The sequence below is a fragment of the Oculina patagonica genome, chromosome 1 (genome assembly GCF_052425735.1).
Source record: "Oculina patagonica isolate OP01 chromosome 1, crgOcupat, whole genome shotgun sequence".
NCBI classification, from domain to species: domain Eukaryota; kingdom Metazoa; phylum Cnidaria; class Anthozoa; order Scleractinia; family Oculinidae; genus Oculina; species Oculina patagonica.
Genome location: NC_135758.1, coordinates 36,989,359 through 37,009,077, shown reverse-complemented (window position 1 = coordinate 37,009,077; position 19,719 = coordinate 36,989,359). Strand labels below are relative to the sequence as shown.

Below are 19,719 nucleotides of genomic sequence, written 5' to 3'. Positions count from 1 at the left end.
CTCGCCTCGGTCCTTTTTACAGACCCTCTTAATTTCGGGTGCCGTACAGTGTCGATCTATCGAGCATGGGACAAATCTGGTCCCCGACGGGAATCCCTCCTCCCGTCCGGGGGCGCAACTGAGCTAGGCTCGTGTGAGCTGGGCCATTTACTAGGGTGACACGCGTCTGCCGCTAGGTCAGCTCGTGTAGGTGGTGATACTCGGTAAGATAGATGTTCTATCGAGCATGGGACAAGAAATCTGGTCCCGACGTCGAACCGATGGCCTCCCAGATACCGGTTGGGCGCTCTAACAACTGGCTACGGGACTCGGGCTGGGCCACTAGGGTTGACACGTGTCCTGCATACTCTAGGATCAGCTGTCGTTCTTTGTTGTGATGGTACTCGGTAGTAGGTTCACGGCTCTCGCTTCCTCCTTCCTAGGGGAACTCAGTTGTGTCTGTGCCCACTCTTGTCCGCTTGTGGATAGGTCGAGACCCCTCCTGGTCGGTGAAAGAACTTTGGGCAGAGTGTTATTGTCATAAACAAGCAGTTGGAAACCTATGGCGTCATCCTAGGCACGTGTGCTTTCTACCGACTTCCCGCAAGTAAAGTTGAGCGAATTAGCGTATAGTTGTGGGATATGACATGGAAGAATTTTGTGTCAGGTAACACAACTGCACGCTCACGGTGCATTTTTATCAACTGCGGTCATGGCTGGCCGGGGGGGCCTTCCCGTCGCCGCCCCTGTGTTGGTGGCCTTTCCTCCCTCTCTCTTCTGCCCCATCTGATACGGACGGTGGCTCTTTGTGGGGACATGCCGACATCGGGTCTTTCCTTGCTGGTGATGACACTTCCACTTTGGTGATAAGTTGCGTTGAATTGTGATCTTGACGCCCGGCATGACCCTTCCAACATTTCCGTTTTCTTTCGTTGCGCGCTCGCCTCTAGGTCAGTGGCAGAGACTTTTTGAACATCTAGTCTGGTGGTGTCTCTGCGTTCATTTTCCCACTGTCCCTTTATACCATTTTTCTTGTTTGTCGTTCCGCAGGGATAGGGGTGGGGCATCCTCTCCCGGGCGTGGTAGTTACTTGCCCATCCGTTATTAAGGACGCCTTTGTATGTTACGGTGCACATTCCAGCTTGGTGACGGTCCGGCCGAAGTTATAGTCTATAGTTTTCCATTGACCATTCACAGTGTCGAACGCTTTTTCGAATCTATACATTAGCAGCCCGGGGATATTGTAGCAGCAGTGTGCCTATTAAGCCATCAGTAAGTCTTTGTTTTCCCATTCTTCCTTTGGGCCGGTTGGTCGCTGTTAAGCTTTGGAAGTACATTTTGAAGTCGATTGCATAGCCTTAGCCGCAATCTTATTCAGTGTTAAAGTATTGGTCGCCAGTTTTTATAAGTAAGGTTCTGATCTTTGGGGTATTAGCGTACAGCAGGGCCATGTGACCACTTAATTTATTCACTTCTTTCGTGCAGATTTAATCCAATCAAAAGCCGTGGATAGCTTGCAGTTGACTTCTGATTGGATTAAATCTACATGAATAAATAAGTGGTCACACTTTTGGGCGCCTCTGGCTGGCTGGCTGACTGGCTTGATTAATTGATTGATTGATTAATTGATTGATTGATTGATTGATTGATTGATTGATTGATTGATTGATTGATTGATTGATTGATTGATTGAGTTTAAAAGCCTGGAGAGATGGTTCCAAAACCTCCTGACATATGCTTTAATCAATCAATGTCAATTTAAATTTTATCTACGATATCTGACAGTTTTCTGTCTAACCTTTTTTACAAGATTCTCCGTTTTTACCTGTATGATGTTTCCTTTCTTAGTTCAATTCTATTCAGCAATTTTCAGATATCTAATTTACAATCTAGTGTTTGTCTTTAGGCTGTAGTTTTGGCGGTGTTTACTTTGTTGGAAAGAACTGAAGCGGGAAGGTAAGGCAAAGTGGAACTGTGAACGATTGAATATAGGGCAGAATGAGCCAATTTTGTAAAGGCTAGAAAAATGAATTTTGACAGATTTGAGAGTGACTTCTTATGCACGGTGCGCAATTATTTACTTTTTTAATGATGAAAATCGATATGTCGCAAAAGAAAAATCAGTAAAAGCTGTAAAAAAGGTACGGAAAGACCCAACCAACTTGGAGAAGGCGAGTTATCAATCTAAGGCAAAAGTGGGAGACTTTTTTGTGACTTTTAATTTTACAAAAGGGCGTTTCAGCGGTGTTAAAGAGAGTACTCCTGTTATTTGACAAGAAAAAACTCGATCTTTATGACGTGGCTCTGTGTCTCTGATTGGTTGTTACACGGTTTTAAAACTTCGCGTGAAAAACTTTATGGATCTTTATTGGGCTGCGTTTCCGGGTCTATTCTCAGACATGTCTCGAACGCGGAAAGATTTGAGATTGCTGTGAGATTTCTCCGTAAGGCTATCCAAAGAGGGTCGATTTATTGGCTTATTTGTTTTTTTTGCCTCAGGTGGAGAAATACATATTCCTCGATCCCGGATTCCAGTGACGAAGAGGAATTCGAAGAACTGGTTTTAGATTCTGCGCGCGAAAACGAAACAGACTGAAACCGTGAATGGATAGATGGACGGACGAACGGACGGACGGACGGATGAGCGGACGGACGCGCGACCATAATTGCAAGAGACAAGGTAATGGCGGCTAGAGCAGTGCGGGTGAATAAGCCGGCTGTCCAATATAACATTACAGACTCTATTATGCGTTGCAAGCACGTCCGTCTCGTCACCCGATAGCGCGACGAGCCAAAACAAGGTCTGCGTGGGAGGCTACGTTTGCCTTTTCTGTTGTAAAAATTTCAACTTGCACATAAACAGAACTGTTCAGCAATCTAACACAATACTGGCGAACTCCTGTATCAAAAAGCTATTACATCATGCAGAACGACCACAAATAATTGATAAGCCCAGATGTTACCCAAGCTAGGGATATGCAAATCCACACCATTTGTGTATTGTCAATGGGGTCTCAATCGATAGCAGAGAACCACTAGTCGAAAAAAATGATCTATGATGAAGATCACTCTTTTGTACTGCCGAGAGATGTTCGCTGGTCGCAATATTTTCATCGGTATAGAAGTTTTCAAATTTATTTTTGAATTTCGGGATTTAACTGTTAAACAAAAATTTAACTAAGATTTCAAAATTAAAAAAAAGTTGCCCCAAACTTAATTTATTCAACGCATAATATTTATGCGAAGAAAATATTACAAGTCGACTGTACGTGAAAATGTTTCCTTTTGAAGAATTCTCAGGTTTTTGGATTTCAGTTTTTCATTTTTTTTTTTAAATTTTGCTTTTATAGAAAATAACCTATTAAACAAAGGCTTAGAGTCAATGGTTGTTTTGTTTACTTCTATGTGTAGTACTCGGTTCCTCCCTCTATAAAATGTGTTTGCTGTCGTGAAACACTATTGAACGACATTAGGGCGGCTGGGGTACAATGCAAGTATAGGATTTTTGTCAGTGGAACACTCGCCAAGGTTTATGGATCACGAACAGTTGGTAATGAAGTATGGGTTATATGGAAATTTTTCCGTCGTTTCTGTATGAATGCCAAAATATCACATGTAGACTCTACCGGGGATGATTTGAATTCAAAACTTTCATCTTCCTTAACATGAGTAGTGTCGCGTGTCCGAAGTAACTTTAATTGGCTATTTAGGAGTCCAACGGAGCTGATTGCAACTTATTTAGACCAAATTACTACTCCTTTGGTTCACAATCTCCCCAGCTTTGTAAAGGACACAAATCACATGCTTCAAATTGCCGAGTCTTTTCGCTTCCCGGAACTTACCAACTACGTGTTTACGATGGATGTAAAATCCCTTTATACGGTGATACCCAACCAGGATGGTCTCCTTGCTCTTGAACACTTCCTGAACAAGCGTTCTGTCCTTCAACCTCTCACGCATACTCTGCTGCGCCTAGCTGAACTTGTATTGACTCTGAACACATTTGCGTTCAATGGCAACTATAACGAACAGGTCGGAGGGTTAGCTATGGGCAGTAGATTTGGTCCAAACTACGCCTGTTTGTTTATGGGTCGTATAGAGGAACAGATCTTCGAACAGTATCCGGGCAGAACGCCAGACGTATTCAAAAGGTACATTGACGACATCATGGGAGCAGCCTCATGCAGCAAGAGAGAGATTGAAGATTTTGCATCATTTGTGAACAATTTCCATCCGAATTTAAAATTCACGTGGTCCATTTCCGAAGAAGCGGTGTCGTTCTTAGACCTTTGTATCAAACCTTCCGGGCATCGGCTGACAACAACCATCCATTACAAGGAAAATGACACTCACTCATACTTGAATTATTTCTCCTCTCACCCGGTCCGCTGCAAACAATCGATCCCTTTCAGCCAGCTGCTCAGGTTGAAGCGCATTTGCAGTGAAGCCGACGACTTCAATGAGAAAAGCAATGAGATGGTCAGTTATTTCTTGTATCGCAAGTATCCGCCACATGTTGTCAACCAGGCCTTAAATAAAGTCGCATCCATCTCTCGGGACGATTTGCTACAACAGACACCAACACAAAGAGCATCTGGACAACCAACAATCCCGCTTGTGCTTACATACCACCCCTCAAATGCACAAGTCAAAAACATCATGACAAAGAATCTGGGCTTGCTGAAAGACGACCCTCAAACAGGTGAAATATTCCAGCCTGTCCGAATTCTGTGTGCATATCGCCGCGACTCGAACTTACGCGATGCTTTGGTTCGGAGCACATTAGGAGACGAAAGAACTGTTGCCGACCGCGCGGATTTTGGAACATCCCCTTGTGCGAGACCACGTTGTAAGACATGCGATTACACCAACGCGAATCCTGTTATCAACACACCTGGTGGATCAATCCATGTTCGCCAAAGATACACCTGTACCACAGCGCATGCGGTATATATGATTCAATGTCGCGCGTGCGCCAAGTGTTACATCGGAGAAACTGGCCGACGCCTGGCTGATAGATTCAGAGAGCATTTACGATCTATCGCTATACAAAGCGATGCTCCAGTGGCTGAACATTTTAATCTGCCAGGACATACCACAAACGACATGCTTGTGTCAGTGCTCCGTGCCGGACTTACTGACACCATGGAAAGGAAGCGCTTTGAGGCAAAGCTGATTTTCCGGCACCAGACCCTGCAACCTCGTGAACTGAATGAGGACTTTACCTTTATTTGATCTTCTCTAATGCTCACCCTAACAAGCGCGCGCGCATGTGGCGTACGTTTTGATTCGTAAACAAATACTTTGACCACGCGCACGTGCTGATAGGAGCTAGGAGACTGGGGAGATCGTCATGGCGGCTACACGCTCATTTTGACGGTCCGGCAAATTAGGATCCTTTGCCAAATGATAAAAACATTTTAGCACTTGGAATGGAAAAAAGTTGCTCCTTTTGATTCTTACAGCAGTGGTGTTCTTTAACCGCCTTGTATGGGCGGTAAAAAAAGAAAAAAACCAAAACGCGGTTCAAGTTCATCAGGAAACGAGGAAGGCATGATGGCTGCTTCGAGCGTCGGCAATGGCGAGAGCATTTACAGCGACCTCAAATACTCCATCGATAGTCTTAGAAAAATAGTGACAGAAGGCTTCGCAAAAGTACACACCGATTTAGACGTGTTACATGCAGAATTTAAAGCCGAAATCGACCAAGTCAACTCGTCAATAAAGGACATTGAGAAGAGCTTGTCCTCCACGCAGAGTGAAGTAGAAGAGCTCAAAGAACAGTTTCAAACGGAGCAGAAGGCACGTTCAAAAGACTTGGACGCATTGAATAAAAAGATTGTTGACCTGGAACGGAGATTGAAACAAGAAGTGGAAAACAATATTATCGCCCCTCCATTGAAGAAGACGAACGCGAAGACAGCAAAGTGGTGGTGTATAACATTCTGGAGAAAGAGCTTGGTGTCGATGTCTCAAACATCAGATTTCACGCGGTGCATCGAATTGGCAAGAAAACCGAAGGCATTTCACTCTTTTTTTTTTTTTTTGTGTAACATTTTAATTAACTGTCGTTTGTAAAAAGTAAGTTAGTAAGTAACGTAGTGTGAATAGTGTTTTGTATTGCGAGCTATTAGGGACGTATATGTAGAATAATAAAGGAACTGTATACAAAAAAAAAAAAAAGAAAAAAGAAAACCGAAGGCAGGTGTAGAGCAATTATTGCAAGAGTTATGTGCCGGGAGGACCGAGATCGTGTGTGGTCATGATCAGTCAGAGGTAAGCTCAAATAATCAATTTTTCACACTGATGCATATATCACTGAGGATTTTGCCATAGCCATACAGGAGGAGCGGAAAATTTTGATTAAAGCTATGATGAAAGCTCGCGAAGAGCATGGCCTCAACGACGCAAAAGTGAAGGGCCGATTTCTGTTTATAAACAATGAGAGATATGACTTTAAAAACATTCCCGAATACCTTAGGCAATCTCAGGAGTAGTACTATTATTTACTAATAGGCCTATGTGCTTTTTCTTTCGTCATTGATACGACGACTCCTTAGGATTGAGGGTTTTTGTCGTTTATATTTTTTTCAATGCAAATCTCTCATAGCTAAAAGCGATCCCAAATTACGATAGTTATTTCCAAAGTGCGCATCTAATTATTCCGATTGGCAAAAGTCCTTTGCAGCTTAATGATGGACGTTAACACCTATGAACTCTGCTGGGTGCTGGGACTCTAGTCTAACAATTAGAATTTTTTATATGTTAATGTATTTGTGTTATTTGTTCAGCAGTGTAATTCAAAAGCTAAAATGCGCTCTCCATTTTAATTTCATTAGCTTCGACTCACGCTTGTTTTTTCAACTGTATGGCTTTCCAAAGCGCTTTTTTTAAGTCTAAATGGCAACAGATCTTAAAATATGCTCACTAAGAAAGACAAAAAAGAAGGGAGATATTTAACTGGTTGAGAGCAATAAAGTTTTCAATTTATCTGCTGCAAAAAACTCATTCTTCTGAGAACACAACCACAACTTGGTATTCGGAATGGGGGTATAAAACTTTGTTTAGCTGCTGCTCTAGCGCTAGCGGAGGTGTCGCAATTCTCTTCAATAATAATTTCGCCTTTCAACTTCTTAAGTCGTATTCGGATCCCAAGGGCAGGTTTATCATTTGCGATATCAAAACATGCGAATTTTCACCCTGGCTACAATCTACGCACCAAATGAGGACGATCCAGATTTTTTTGATGATCTGTTTAGTCATTTGCAAGACTTTCAGTGCGAGGATACAATTTTAGGAGGCGATTTCAATCTGGTATTTGATGTTAAAAAGGACAAAAAAGGTGGCCTTGCTAAAACCCACACCAAAGCAGTTAATAGAATCAGTGAGCACATTGCCAATTTTGACTTGGTTGATGCATGGAGGGTTTTCAACCCGGATTTCTTAAGATACACATGGCCGCGCAGAAGAAAGCCCGAAATACACTGAAGACTGAATTTTTTCTTAGTGAGTCAGAGTTTAATGTGTAATGTTACGCACACTGACATCTCTGCGGGCTTTAAGACAGATCATTCCATAGTGACCATTAAAATTGCACTTCACACGAATACAAGGGGACCTGGGTTTTGGAAATTAAACACGTCCTTTTTAACAGAGGCTGAATACATAAACCAAATTAGAACAACTATTGAGAATGTTAAGAACGAATATCAAAACGATCCATCTGTAAATGCTTTCTTGCTCTGGGAAATGGTTAAGTTAAAAGTTAGAGAGCAAACTGTGAAGTATGCGAAAATGAAAAAGGCCAAATTGCGGCGAGAAGAATAAGAATCAGAAAAGAGAATTAACATACTACAGAGACAAATCGATTCAGGGTGTAGCAACACCAATGAAAAGCTAGCGATCCTTTCAGAATTGGAAGAAAAAACAAAGAATCTAGAAAATATTATTGAATATAAAACCAAAGGAGCATTTTTTGAGAGCAAAATGCAGGTGGTATAATGAAGGGGGAAAAAAATTCTAAATATTTCTTAAATCTTGAAAAACGACATTATAAAACTGGTGTTATCAGTCAACTCAAATTAGGTGACAACGAATTTGCCACCTCAGATAAAGAAATCTTGTCTAAATGCGAAACCTTTTACCAAAATATTTATCGTTCCAAAGTAAATAGTGACGACTCACGAATTAATAACATGTTTTTTGGAAATACTGCTTCCAAATCATTAGACATCGAGGAAAAAGAAAAATGCAAGGGCCTGTTAAATAACGCAGAGTGCTTGCAGGCGCTTAAAAGCATGAACCTTGAAAACACACCAGGCTCGGACGGCTTCCCGGTAGAATTTTACAAATTTTTTTGGAATGATATTTCTGACTATTTCTTGAATTCATTAACAGTGCTTACACCGAGGGACAGCTATCAATAAGCCAAAGACGTGGGATAATTAAGCTAATACCCAAAAAAGATTCAGAACCTTACTTTATTAAAAACTGGCAACCAATAACTTTATTAATAAAACACTGATTATAAGATTGCGGCTAAGGTTATTGCAAATCGACTTCAAAATGTACTTCCAAAGCTTATAAACAGCGACCAAACCGGCTTCTTTAAAGGAAGATTTATTGGGAAAACATAACACTTATTGATGGCTTAATAAGCCACACTGCTGCTCACAATATCCCCGGGCTGCCAATGTTTATAGATTTCGAAAAAGCGTTCGACACTGTTGAATGGTCTTTCAGTATATAGAAAACGTTAGACTATTTTAACTTCGGACCGTCACTTATAGGGGTATCAAATGGTCTTTGCGAGCATTTGCGAGCATTCGAGCACAGCGTTTTTCTTTGCGAGCACGAGCATTGACAAAAATTAGCCTTGCGAGCAACGAGCACTTTTCAAAAACCTACCTTCACTAAAAACCGAGCATGCGAGCACTTGTAAAATTGTGCGAGCACGAGCAAACGAGCACCCACTAAAATTTTGCGAGCATTTGCGAGCATTGCGAGCACTGCGACATTTTGAGGGACCATTCATGACCCCTACTTATTAGCTGGATTCAATTGTGCTACCGTAACATACAAAGCTGCGTCCTTAATAACGGATGGGCAAGTAAATACTTCACGCCCGAAAGAGGAGTTAGGCAAGGATGCCCTCTATCCCCTTATATTTCTATCCTCTGCGCAGAGATACTTGCTGACAAAATACAAAGAAACAATGGTATTAAAGGGATCACTGTGTGTGAAAATGAAATTAAAATCAGCCAATACGCAGATGACACCACTATAATTCTAGATGGTTCAAAAAAGTCTTTATTATCTGCCTTACTTGACCTAGAGCTTTTCGGTGCGATATCTGGCTTGCGTTAAACGACAAGAAAACGGAAATGCTTTGGATAGGGTGTTATACCGGGCGTCAAGATCACAATTTCAACGCAACTAATCACCAAAGTGGAAGTGTCATCACCAGCTAATGGAAAGGCCCGATTGTCGGCATGTCCCACACCCACAAAGAGCCACCGTCCGTAAGTCAGTATCTTTGGGCTGTATATATCTTTGCTACAGAAAGTCAGGTATGATAACGTTGAGGCTTAATATAGATGTTACGCATAAGGTCACTCCATACAATCATTTTCTTGTCAATTAAAATGAAAGCGTTCTATTTTGCGCAGAAATGCGACGGGCAAAAAAGAAAAGCAACAACAACAACAACAACAACTAACGGCTCAGCCATGACTCGCAGTCTTTGATAAAAAAAATCTTGCGAACCGTGTATGTATGCGCTTATGCATGTTTCGTGTTACCTGACACAAAATTATCTTTATTTCCGAATTTTTTGTCATATTCCCACAAAAAAAGTTCGCTCAACTTTACTTTTGTGGGAAGTCGGTTTAAATAAAGTCTGAAAAGCACAACGTGCCTAGGATGACGCCATAGGTTTCCAACTGCTTGGTTGTTGTTGTTTTTTTATAATGACAATTTAACACTAGCTCTGCCCAACAAAGTTCTGTTTACGTCGATCCTTTAAACAAAGGAAAGGGTAGTCTCCTGGGTATTTCTGCTAAATCCACTAATAGCGGATCATTAGCATATGAAGTGGGCACAGACACTATTTAAACTGAGTTCCCTCTAAAGTGAAGTTGAGTGAATTTAAAAAAGCGCAAGATGTTTTGAAAGAATTTTTCACTAAAACTAGCGGTTTATACAAAAAAAAATGAAGGAGAATGATTTATGGACTATAGGAAGAGCGCCTACATAATCACGGTTTTCATTTTAATTGAAAACAAAATGATCATCTTGAACGAAATCAAAGGCTTGGGCATGTTCCTTTGTAATCAAAACTGGTCTTCTGGGCAATTCTACGAAATGCACTAATAGTAGATGATTAGCATATGGAGTGGTCTTATGCGAAACATCTCCAACTAAAAAACGTACGGTCTATTTATTTTCTGCAGATTTTGAACAGGATAGGAGGCCATTCATTGTAAACTGCCACTGATACACTTACTCATTGAATATCCAAGGTAGGTGAGATCTTAGTAGTCCCGACAAATATTCCACAGACTGCCGTTCATAGGTAAACTTAATTTAACTTTCAAATTCTTGGCCAACTTAACATGTAACAAGAACTTTCCTAAAAGAACTTTCCTCTGAGTGCAAGGTCCATGCGTCTTAAGAGAGAACGCTTATAATATTCTGTATCGCCTACGTGCACATTGTTTCACCGATGTTGCCTTCGCATGTAACACTCACAGCCACTCGTTGGACTTAGAGAGAATAAGGGAGCGCAAACAGTCCATAAATAATTACTTGTGTACACCGGTTGTGTAGCGCGAGCAAAGAAATAACCGAAATATTTCGACCAAAATCACGCTTAAGTGACAGTCCGTCTAAGGATCGACCGCTCAATTTCGATGAAAAGCTCGATTTCCTTCAAAATTTCTCCACTAAACAAGGTTGATATAAGGTGAAAGAAAACACATTTCTTTGGTTCTCGTTCTCGATAATACTTGAGATTTTGAGGCTAAAGTTATCGATACCCGAAACCCACAAAACGGGCCTTTCAGCAAGTCGAAATTAGCCCAATTTTAAATGCTTGCCGCCAAGCAACGGACGAATACAAAAATAACACCAGTAATAGATGTACCATAGTACTTGATACAAGTGGTAAAACCAAACCAAATCGTTTCAAATTTTTAAAATGATAGTCATTTAGACAAGGCAATGTCCACGCCATTTGCAAGTAACGGGCGAAGTGCCGTAGCAAAAATCAAAATTTCTCAAAATTCTGACTTACTCCGAGAAAGTCTTCTATTTTTCTGAAAGGTATAAAGATAGTTCTTAAAAACCATGAAATAATATTTAGTGGCACCCGAGAATTTGAGGAGATATAGACGGAGTAAAGTTCTAGAAATCTGGCAAACAGTCGAAATCAAATATCACTAGCACAATTCCAAATTTTGTCAATTTCGACTTCGGTTGACTTAACCACAAACATAAATTACCTGTTATCATAAAGAGAAGAATATTTTAAGTCATACTTTCAAATTCTCACCGCTTTTCTTTTACGGAATCATTTCTATGGCATTTCTTTTGAGATTATTTCCACTGTTTCGGCCACGCTGCACTTGTTATTTCCGGAAGAGTTCGAACTACTCTTGCTTGGATTGCTGCCATACTCCGCATAAATACTAAATGTTTCCGAAGTGGTCCGTGAAACGAGTGAAGGTTATCGTCTCAACATTTTGCTGGTTGACGAATACAACAGCAGCATCAAAAGGAGGGAAGAAAATCGAGCAAGTTTGGTCAAGTTTGCTTTGAAAAACCGGCTGCCATGTTGGTTTCGAAGTACTGCCGCTGACCGCATAAACAGATTGTGCTGAGCAAATCAATAGGTAATCGATGTCAAAATGGTTCCAAAGCTATTTTGATAGGAAGACAATGTCCAAAGAGGTAAATTGCTCATTTGCAGTTATTCTAAACGAACAGTGTGGGCCGAACAGAGGCGAGGAAGATGTCGTTTCTCTCCGCGAATGTCTCCATGACATTAGTAATCACCTTCGAAATTGTCACTTGTCACGCGAGAATGTGACGGAGGTAACCCTTATTCTCGCTCGGGCTGGCCTGTTTGACCTCGGGGTTAGTAAGGTGAAAGATATGACTGTGTGCCCAAAACACAGAAACAATCTTGGCAGATACTGGCAGTCCCCCAGAACCTGTCAATACCCCGAACATTCTGGAAAGCTGAAGAAAGTTGAAGACGGAAATGTGATCAATTTCAAAACGGCCAAAGAGGTTCTTACTTTATTTGGCGAAAAGATACAAGTGGGATCCCGTAAGTACCATTGAAATTAACTGTCTTTTTAGACACATATTTATAAAAATTTCAAATTGCATTATTGTGTAAATCATCATAGGCAATGTTCTTGTGTTTCAAGGAGTTCTTGTTTGTTTAGGTAATTTAATTATATTATTTCTCTTTAATTAGCAATTTGTACATCATGCCGAAAAAAACACAAGGAGAAGCTCGAGAAGGCCATATGGCTGCAAAGTTTTTCCGAAGACGAGTCTCCCATTAGTGAAGGTTCCGACAGGTAATAATTTATTTACCAAAGCTCCACAGTACACCCGTTTTCACAGTTGTAAGTGTAAAAAAAAAATGAATTTCTGCATTCTTACTTATGATAGGAATTGTTTTACAGGTATGCCAAACAAGAGGCTAAGTTGGCTATCAAACATGTTATATCTTCTACGCCATATAAGGAAGTAGCAACACCCCAAAAGACATTTAACGAAACGGATGTCGATTGGAACCCAGAAGGTGATTATGCTGCCTTAATAACAAACACACCTTTCCCGTAATGATTAGCTTCCCCTATTTTATTCCAATAAACGCCCACTATCTACATTTATCTTTTAACAAACTCACACGATGTTTTAATATGAACAAAAAGTCATTGTCATTAGTTATCCGTATATAGCACATGTCCTGCGATAAACGTAGGTTACTAACAATGTACGTAGGTTACTAGGATCTGTACCAAGTTTTGCAAAGTGCTGCATTACCATAGTTTTTTTAACTTCAAATGTGTTTTGTGTACAATTTGTTGAATAATAAAACAATTATCCCGCTAAATAATGCGGGAAAGCGTCCGTTTTTAGCCCACTCGGCCTACGACGTCGTCGGCCAAGTGTCAGGCGGTTTCCGCGTGATATTGCCAAAGAATTAGCGCTTCTTCGTATTATTTGTGCTCCTACTCTGGTAATGGAAACGCCTCCACATTCTACATCTTAGATTGTACGAGCTAGAAATAAACCGACTTTCGAACTTTCTTTTCGCCCAAATACCCTTTCATTTTCATTATTAACTTGTGATTCCCAGTCCTATTGACCCAAATTCCATTTTCCTAGTGAAAATATAGGCAAACGCAAGTTCCCATTTTACCCTTTCAGAAACCTTCTTTATTTACTTTATTCATTCTTCACTTGCTAACAGGTGGGATAAAGAGAGAAAAAAGTGGTTTCGATTCACATGTTTTTCTAACCAAAAATTCAACTCTTCATTCAATTTTTAGTTTCCATATTTGAGGTAAGCCTCAGTGAGGATAGCCTTTTGTCTACGTACAACACTACAATGAATCTTGTGGCCGAGAGGGCAAATGCACACCACAATCCGCTTACGTTTCAGCTGGACGTTCCGTGGGAAAATACCAGCCAAGAAACAAAATCGCAGTGTGTTGACAAAGCCAGAGAAGATTGTCTCCTCGTGTGCAATATGATTGCACCAGAAAGCGGAGCTGAGTTGTACAACGCTCTCACCTCCCAGCATGAAATTGAGCCTTCTCCAGAAATGGAAGCGCTGATGACAGCCTATAGAAATGCTAAGACCTCGGGCCTCAGAACCCAGATTCTTAGTCTTTACGCATTTAAGTATCCAATCCCCGTATTGATGAAACTTCACGAGCCGTACGAAAAGATCACCCGTTATCAAGTGAAGCGAGCAAGAAGTCACGCGAAACTGCATGGTCCTGGAACCATACTAGAAAAGGAGATGAAGCATCGTGTGCGACTTGATATGGCCAAAGTAGATCATTTCCTCGAGTTTGCCAATCGACCATATTTAATCGGGCGTGGCCGATTTAAGGTTTACCCTTTGGTCGTCCTAGAGCGTAGTCTCCTGGCGCGGCCAAAAAGACGGGGATAGCTCGGGGTTGCTACAAAACCGCTACGGGTGACGCATACCGCAATGGTTTTCATTTTAGTTTTGACAGGAAATCGTTGCAGGCACACTTGGTCGACTTTTGGGTTAATGTGTAATCAGGTTTTGTTTTTTTGCTTCGGCGGAAGGACAGAGAAAAAAGCTTACGGTGCAAAGTACAGTATGGGGCCCAGTTCTCGGCCACTTTTGACGTAAACTTGTATTTCTTACCTCAGAAGAACCGCAGGAACTTGAAATTTCTCCCAGAGCTAGCTACATTATTCAGCTTTTTGGTGTAAAGCTATCGACCGGTCAAAAATTAATTTGCCCGAGCAATAATAAAAATAAAAGCTCCATTTGTGGGCCCAGTTCTCGGCCACCTTGGCCCAGTTCTCGGCCACTTTTGACGTAAACTTGTATTTCTTACCTCAGAAGAACCGCAGGAACTTGAAATTTCTCCCAGAGCTAGCTACATTATTCAGCTTTTTGGTGTAAAGCTATCGACCGGTCAAAAATTAATTTGCCCGAGCAATAATAAAAATAAAAGCTCCATTTGTGGGCCCAGTTCTCGGCCACCTTGGCCCAGTTCTCAGCCACTAAAAAGCTTGTGCGTAATTATCTGTAAAAAAATGCTCAATTAATTTTCACAGTCATAAAATCACTCTGTAAACCTATTTATACTATATCGATCCCAAATTATTTTTATGATGCTTTGTTTTACTTTAGAAAAGAAGGATTTTAACGCGCCTAGTTGCCTATGTGCAGGTTCTGGCAAAACCGCATTGTGTGACCCGTGCATTTAGATGGTTTATTTTGCAGTGAAAAGGTCTTGAAATATTTAGGTGTTGTAGAAATAATAGACAAGACAAGAGTCAGCTCAAAACTTAGAGATAAGATTGAACTTTATTTTTAAAACATTTATTTCTTTCATTCTGGCAGCAGCAGATGAAATTATATTAAAAACCAAGCGCTAAGCTGTGATAGCGAGCAGGGTGGCCGAGAACTGGCAAATACGCAAACGTCGCAAGAAAAAATTTCGAAGTAAATTAAGACCAAAAAATACAACGGTTCAACGAAAAGTTAACTAAAGCAGAAAGCTGAATTATTCTACGTTTCACATGCCAAAAATTAGCTCGTATGGTGGGGGCTTTTGGATAAAATACGAATTTAACTACATCCATGAATTTGGAGCCGTAAACAAACAACTACCTCCGCGTAAACTCGACGTGTGAGCTTTCTATATCGAATTGAACGATCAAACTCAAGATACTTAAAGCACATGAATCAGTCTATCGTTTGAAGGAAATACCTTTTCTTTTTGATTCAACTGGAGTGTGAAAAGACGCGTTAAACACAAAGTGGCCGAGAACTGGACCCGGCCGAGAACTGGGCCGATATATTCACCATTGTGAAATTGCACTTACTTTGACAAGTTAAAGTTATTTTTGTAAATGAAAAAGGTAACGTCATTGATGTCACGCAGTGTTTTTTTTAGCAAACTAGATGGTTTGCTGGTTTCTGACTATGAATGGGGGTGTGATCTTGCGGTATATTTTTTGAGCCTGACTCCGCCGTAAAACTTTTTTTTTATTTAGGAAGAACTGTGTCGATTTTCATTTCGAACAATTGGTCGTCAAGTCGTTTGTCACAAAGAGTAGAATGTTTGTACGGCATGTTTTGGAATTATTTTAGATTTGGTTAGTAAGACGCTTCTGAAGACCTGAGCAAAACATTGGGAATGTACAGTATTAATAGGAACTTGAATGGAATTTTTCACAAGTTGGATAAAGGTATCAACTGAAAAAAATGGAATTCAAAATGAGAACTTGGATTTTGTTGTAATTAAATTTTATCGCGGATTGGATGCATAATATCACGGCTTTGAAAGTCTTCAAATAATTAGAAAGGTTCCTTTCTTCCTTTTGATCTTATTGTTATTTTCATGTATTGATTATTCGAAAGTGGTTTTCGTTGATACGAAAAAAAAACGGGTTTTCACTGAATTGCTTGAAGTATTTTTAGACGTGATAATATTGGCTTAATCAAATTACATTGTGCACGAAATATTTGTTATTCTTTTGTCTTGAAACTTTGAGGAAATTGAAATTTTTGTTTGACAGTAGTGTATGAAAGGCATTTTATAGAACTGAATAAAAAATAAGAAACATTGATAAAGGTTATTTCAAAGATTTATTTTGCCTGATTTTGAAGGGTTTCAGGAGTTTTAAAGAGTGCTGGTAAACGGCTGTATGTTGTTTGTGATTACGGATCTTATTTAGTTTCGAACGCTCTAATTTTTTTAAAGGTTAAAACAGGTTAAAACCGGGCGGTTTCATGAGTTTTTTGGGTAGAAAGGTACGGTGGTGGTCAAAAAAAAATGTTTAGAAAGGAATGACTGCAGTAGCACGTAAGTCGGAGGTTTGCGTGAGTCACGGGGTATAGTATGCGTGAGCTGGATTTCCGGCGTCATAACGGCATGTTTTGTTTACTGAAAGATACACCCGACGTTTAGTTAGCTTAGTCGGCTTGGGAAACTATTTTAAAAATGAATGTTGTAATAGTTAATTAATAGTAATCTAGAATTAACCCACTCTCGATTGGAGTCTGTTCTGGATTCGCGCTACCTTTTCGCCGCGAAGGAATTTTGTAAAATTTCGCTAGTGGAAAGAGGTACTGTAAGAACAGTATCAATAACTCAAAAGGAGGAACTTCTTTGTAGCTCTGAATTAAGACGTATGATAAAATTTTAGAATAAGAAACTTTCGATATATGGTTTTCATATTGTTTTTGCCAATTTCCTTTTGTGGCAGATTTTTTGAGAATCAGCTTTTCTTTCGTGTGATGACAGACACAGGACAGAACGAGAGGTGGATGAGAAAGATGCCGAAGATGAATAGGCACCGAAAAACGACAAGAACCGTCAAGGACTTATCTTTAGAGGGCGGGGAGTTTTGGCATACTGTATTTCGAGGACTGGACTGGACTAGTAAAACGCGGACTAGTAAAACGCGGACTTGTAAAACGCGGACTAGTATAACGCGGACTAGTAAAACGCGGACTTGTAAAAGGCGGACTAGTAAAACGCGGACTAGTAAAACGCGGACTTGTAAAACGAGGACTAGTAAAACGCGGACTTGTAAAACGCGGACTTGTAAAACGAGGGCTTGTTAAGCACGGACTTGTAGAACGCGGACACTAAACGGAAACTAAACGGTTTAGCGAGCGAAACAATTTGTGTTTGAAGCTCTTGTGTGTTTCTTCGACGGCATATTTCTAGCTTTTTTGAGCACTCTATGGTCTGTTTTAGCGTGGAGATGTTTTTGCAGTATAGCACATGTTCGTTCTGCAAACCCCTACTAAAACAACGGGATTGATGCTATGAGTTGTGTGCATATGTTTCTTTCTTTCCACTACTTGACGTCTGTTGAGTGCAGTCGTTTGTATTGCTCGCACGAGGTAGAACGGGGCCCGTCCAGAAATCAACAGTCAATCGTAAATAAAGGTGACGGGCCTACACGACTCCTACGTTCGTGACATTGGAATATTTGCCGTTAAATGTTTAAGTTCGGTCTTTCGACCTTATTTGCTTCTGACTTCTTTCTGAGGGTACTGTTTTAATTTGGGGGCAGTATGTGGTAAATAAAGGTGACGGGCCTACACGACTCCTACGTTCGTGACATTAGAACATTTGCCGTTATATGTTCAAATTCGGTCTTTCGACCTTATTTGCTTCTGACTTCTTTCTGAGGTTACTGTTTTTTTGAGACATTATGTATTGAAGAGAGCCGTAAGATGATTGTGGCCAAGGAATTCGAAGTGTCTAGAGGCGTTTTACAAGTCCGCGTTTTACTAGTCCAGTCCAGTCTACAAGTTAAAGAAACATCAAGACCACCCCACTGTGAATTGCCATAGCACAGACAAAATTATAGTCAATATCTTATGTGTTTTTAAGAGAATTACATAAGAACCAAGGCATGTCTTGTCTTGCCTTACATTGACATGCAATAATTTGGAAATACTAAGCTCGTAACAGTTTAAGACAGAATCCATCAGGAATTTGAGTAACATTAATTTTAGTTACGCAAAAATTGAGCACCAGAATAATTTAAATCCTTGTGTTCTTTCATACCTTGTTAAAGGCTTGACATGTGATAACACCAACATAACACCAACAACAGTTCTTTATCAGTGGGGATTGAAGAAAAAAATGGAAACATCATCACACAGTTGACCCCCATGCAAAAACACTCCAGGATGTCACGGGACTGTTTGGTGTCCGTCTGCCAATTTCTAACTTCAAATTCCAATGTTAAATTCACATTAAATTTTCAATATTTCTTAGTTGTCTAAATTTTACTAATTCTTTTAAAAAAAACTATCACCTGCCAAACATCCCCAAAAATCACTCAAAAAATTACAAAATACCGCAATACATAGATACATGGGATGAGTGAAGTTTCCTTGTATTCCTTGAAACACCAACAAGATATTTCCGTTTAAGGTGGCTGATAATGGGTTTCAGTATTTCCCAGTCCTTATACTTTGGTTCAGTACTAAAAGCCTTCATCAATTGCTATTACAGTAATGGTATGAAACAAATGTTCAATCATTCATCAACAAGTTGTGATCATTTTCTTGACAATAGTAGTTCCCCGGTAAACAGTTGTAGTACTGTCCCATCAAAGTGCAATGCCTGGAAAATACCGAAAAGCACACGACCGTCAGGTGAAACCGCACCTTACAGTATTACCAATACACTGCACTTTGCTAAGTCAAACTTTACATTGTCTAGTCGTCTACTTCAATCGTTTATTTGTATTGTGCGAGATACATTTATAAATTGAAACCATCATGTCATTAAGTAATAATGCAATCTCGACAACGTTCTAGATATTATATTATGCACACTAATACAGCTCATGCAAGCCCTGTGACTTACACAAACACAGTCGGACTGAGTGCTACTTAAGTAACTGCTTCGTGGTTTCTGCTGTACTGAACCCTGCCTTTCAAGGCAAAGCGCCCGATTTTAAGCTTCTCAAGCTTCTCAATGTTCTTGTTCTATCAAGATGTGGCCTATGGTAGCCGAGTACTAAAACTTGACAGCGGAGAGAAGATCCCCATGCCGAATGTAATTCGGACCGTCACACGATCTACCATGATCAAACAATACCAGAGTTTCTGCGAAGAGGAAAACTTCAACCCTTTGAGTCGGTCAACTTTATTCAAAATTTTAGATGTGAGACAGGCTTCCCAACGGAGGTGAGAACGACACTTTTTAATGTATATATCCAGAAGCGTATCATAAGCTTTTAGCCTTTGATATACTTGTATGTACTTGCGACATGTTCCAGTTTAAACAATATAATACATTGATCATTGATCATTGGCTTGCTTTTTGTAAGTATGACTTTGCACCTGTTCTTTCCCTTTCTCTTTTTTCCCTTTTTTTTTCTTTTTTCACATGAAAAAAACAAAAACAAAATGAACAATCACATGAATAAAGTGGGATATATTCTATAAAAGCGACTTCCCTGGCCGACATT

At 40.2% G+C, this 19,719-nt stretch overlaps 3 protein-coding genes across 3 annotated transcripts in view; all 3 read left to right on the top strand.

Moving 5' to 3' along the window:
- The window catches only part of LOC144646870 (uncharacterized), a 107,555-nt gene that overhangs the window by 37,413 nt on the left and 50,423 nt on the right, over positions 1-19,719 (top strand). The window contains exons 25-26 of the mRNA XM_078506574.1: positions 1,886-1,935; positions 2,479-2,677. Coding sequence (XP_078362700.1) covers positions 1,886-1,935; positions 2,479-2,575 — 147 coding nt within the window. The 3' untranslated portion in view covers positions 2,576-2,677. The remainder of the gene's footprint in view (positions 1-1,885; positions 1,936-2,478; positions 2,678-19,719) is intronic.
- On the top strand, positions 3,838-5,214 carry LOC144646860 (uncharacterized). Its single transcript, XM_078506561.1, has one exon. It carries the CDS (start codon positions 3,838-3,840, stop codon positions 5,212-5,214), a length of 1,377 nt encoding a protein of 458 aa, XP_078362687.1.
- LOC144628059 (MFS-type transporter SLC18B1-like) overlaps positions 10,404-19,719 on the top strand; it is a 40,746-nt gene continuing 31,430 nt past the window's right edge. The window contains exon 1 of the mRNA XM_078486116.1: positions 10,404-10,499. The gene's annotated coding sequence lies outside the window, so the exon portion shown is untranslated. The remainder of the gene's footprint in view (positions 10,500-19,719) is intronic.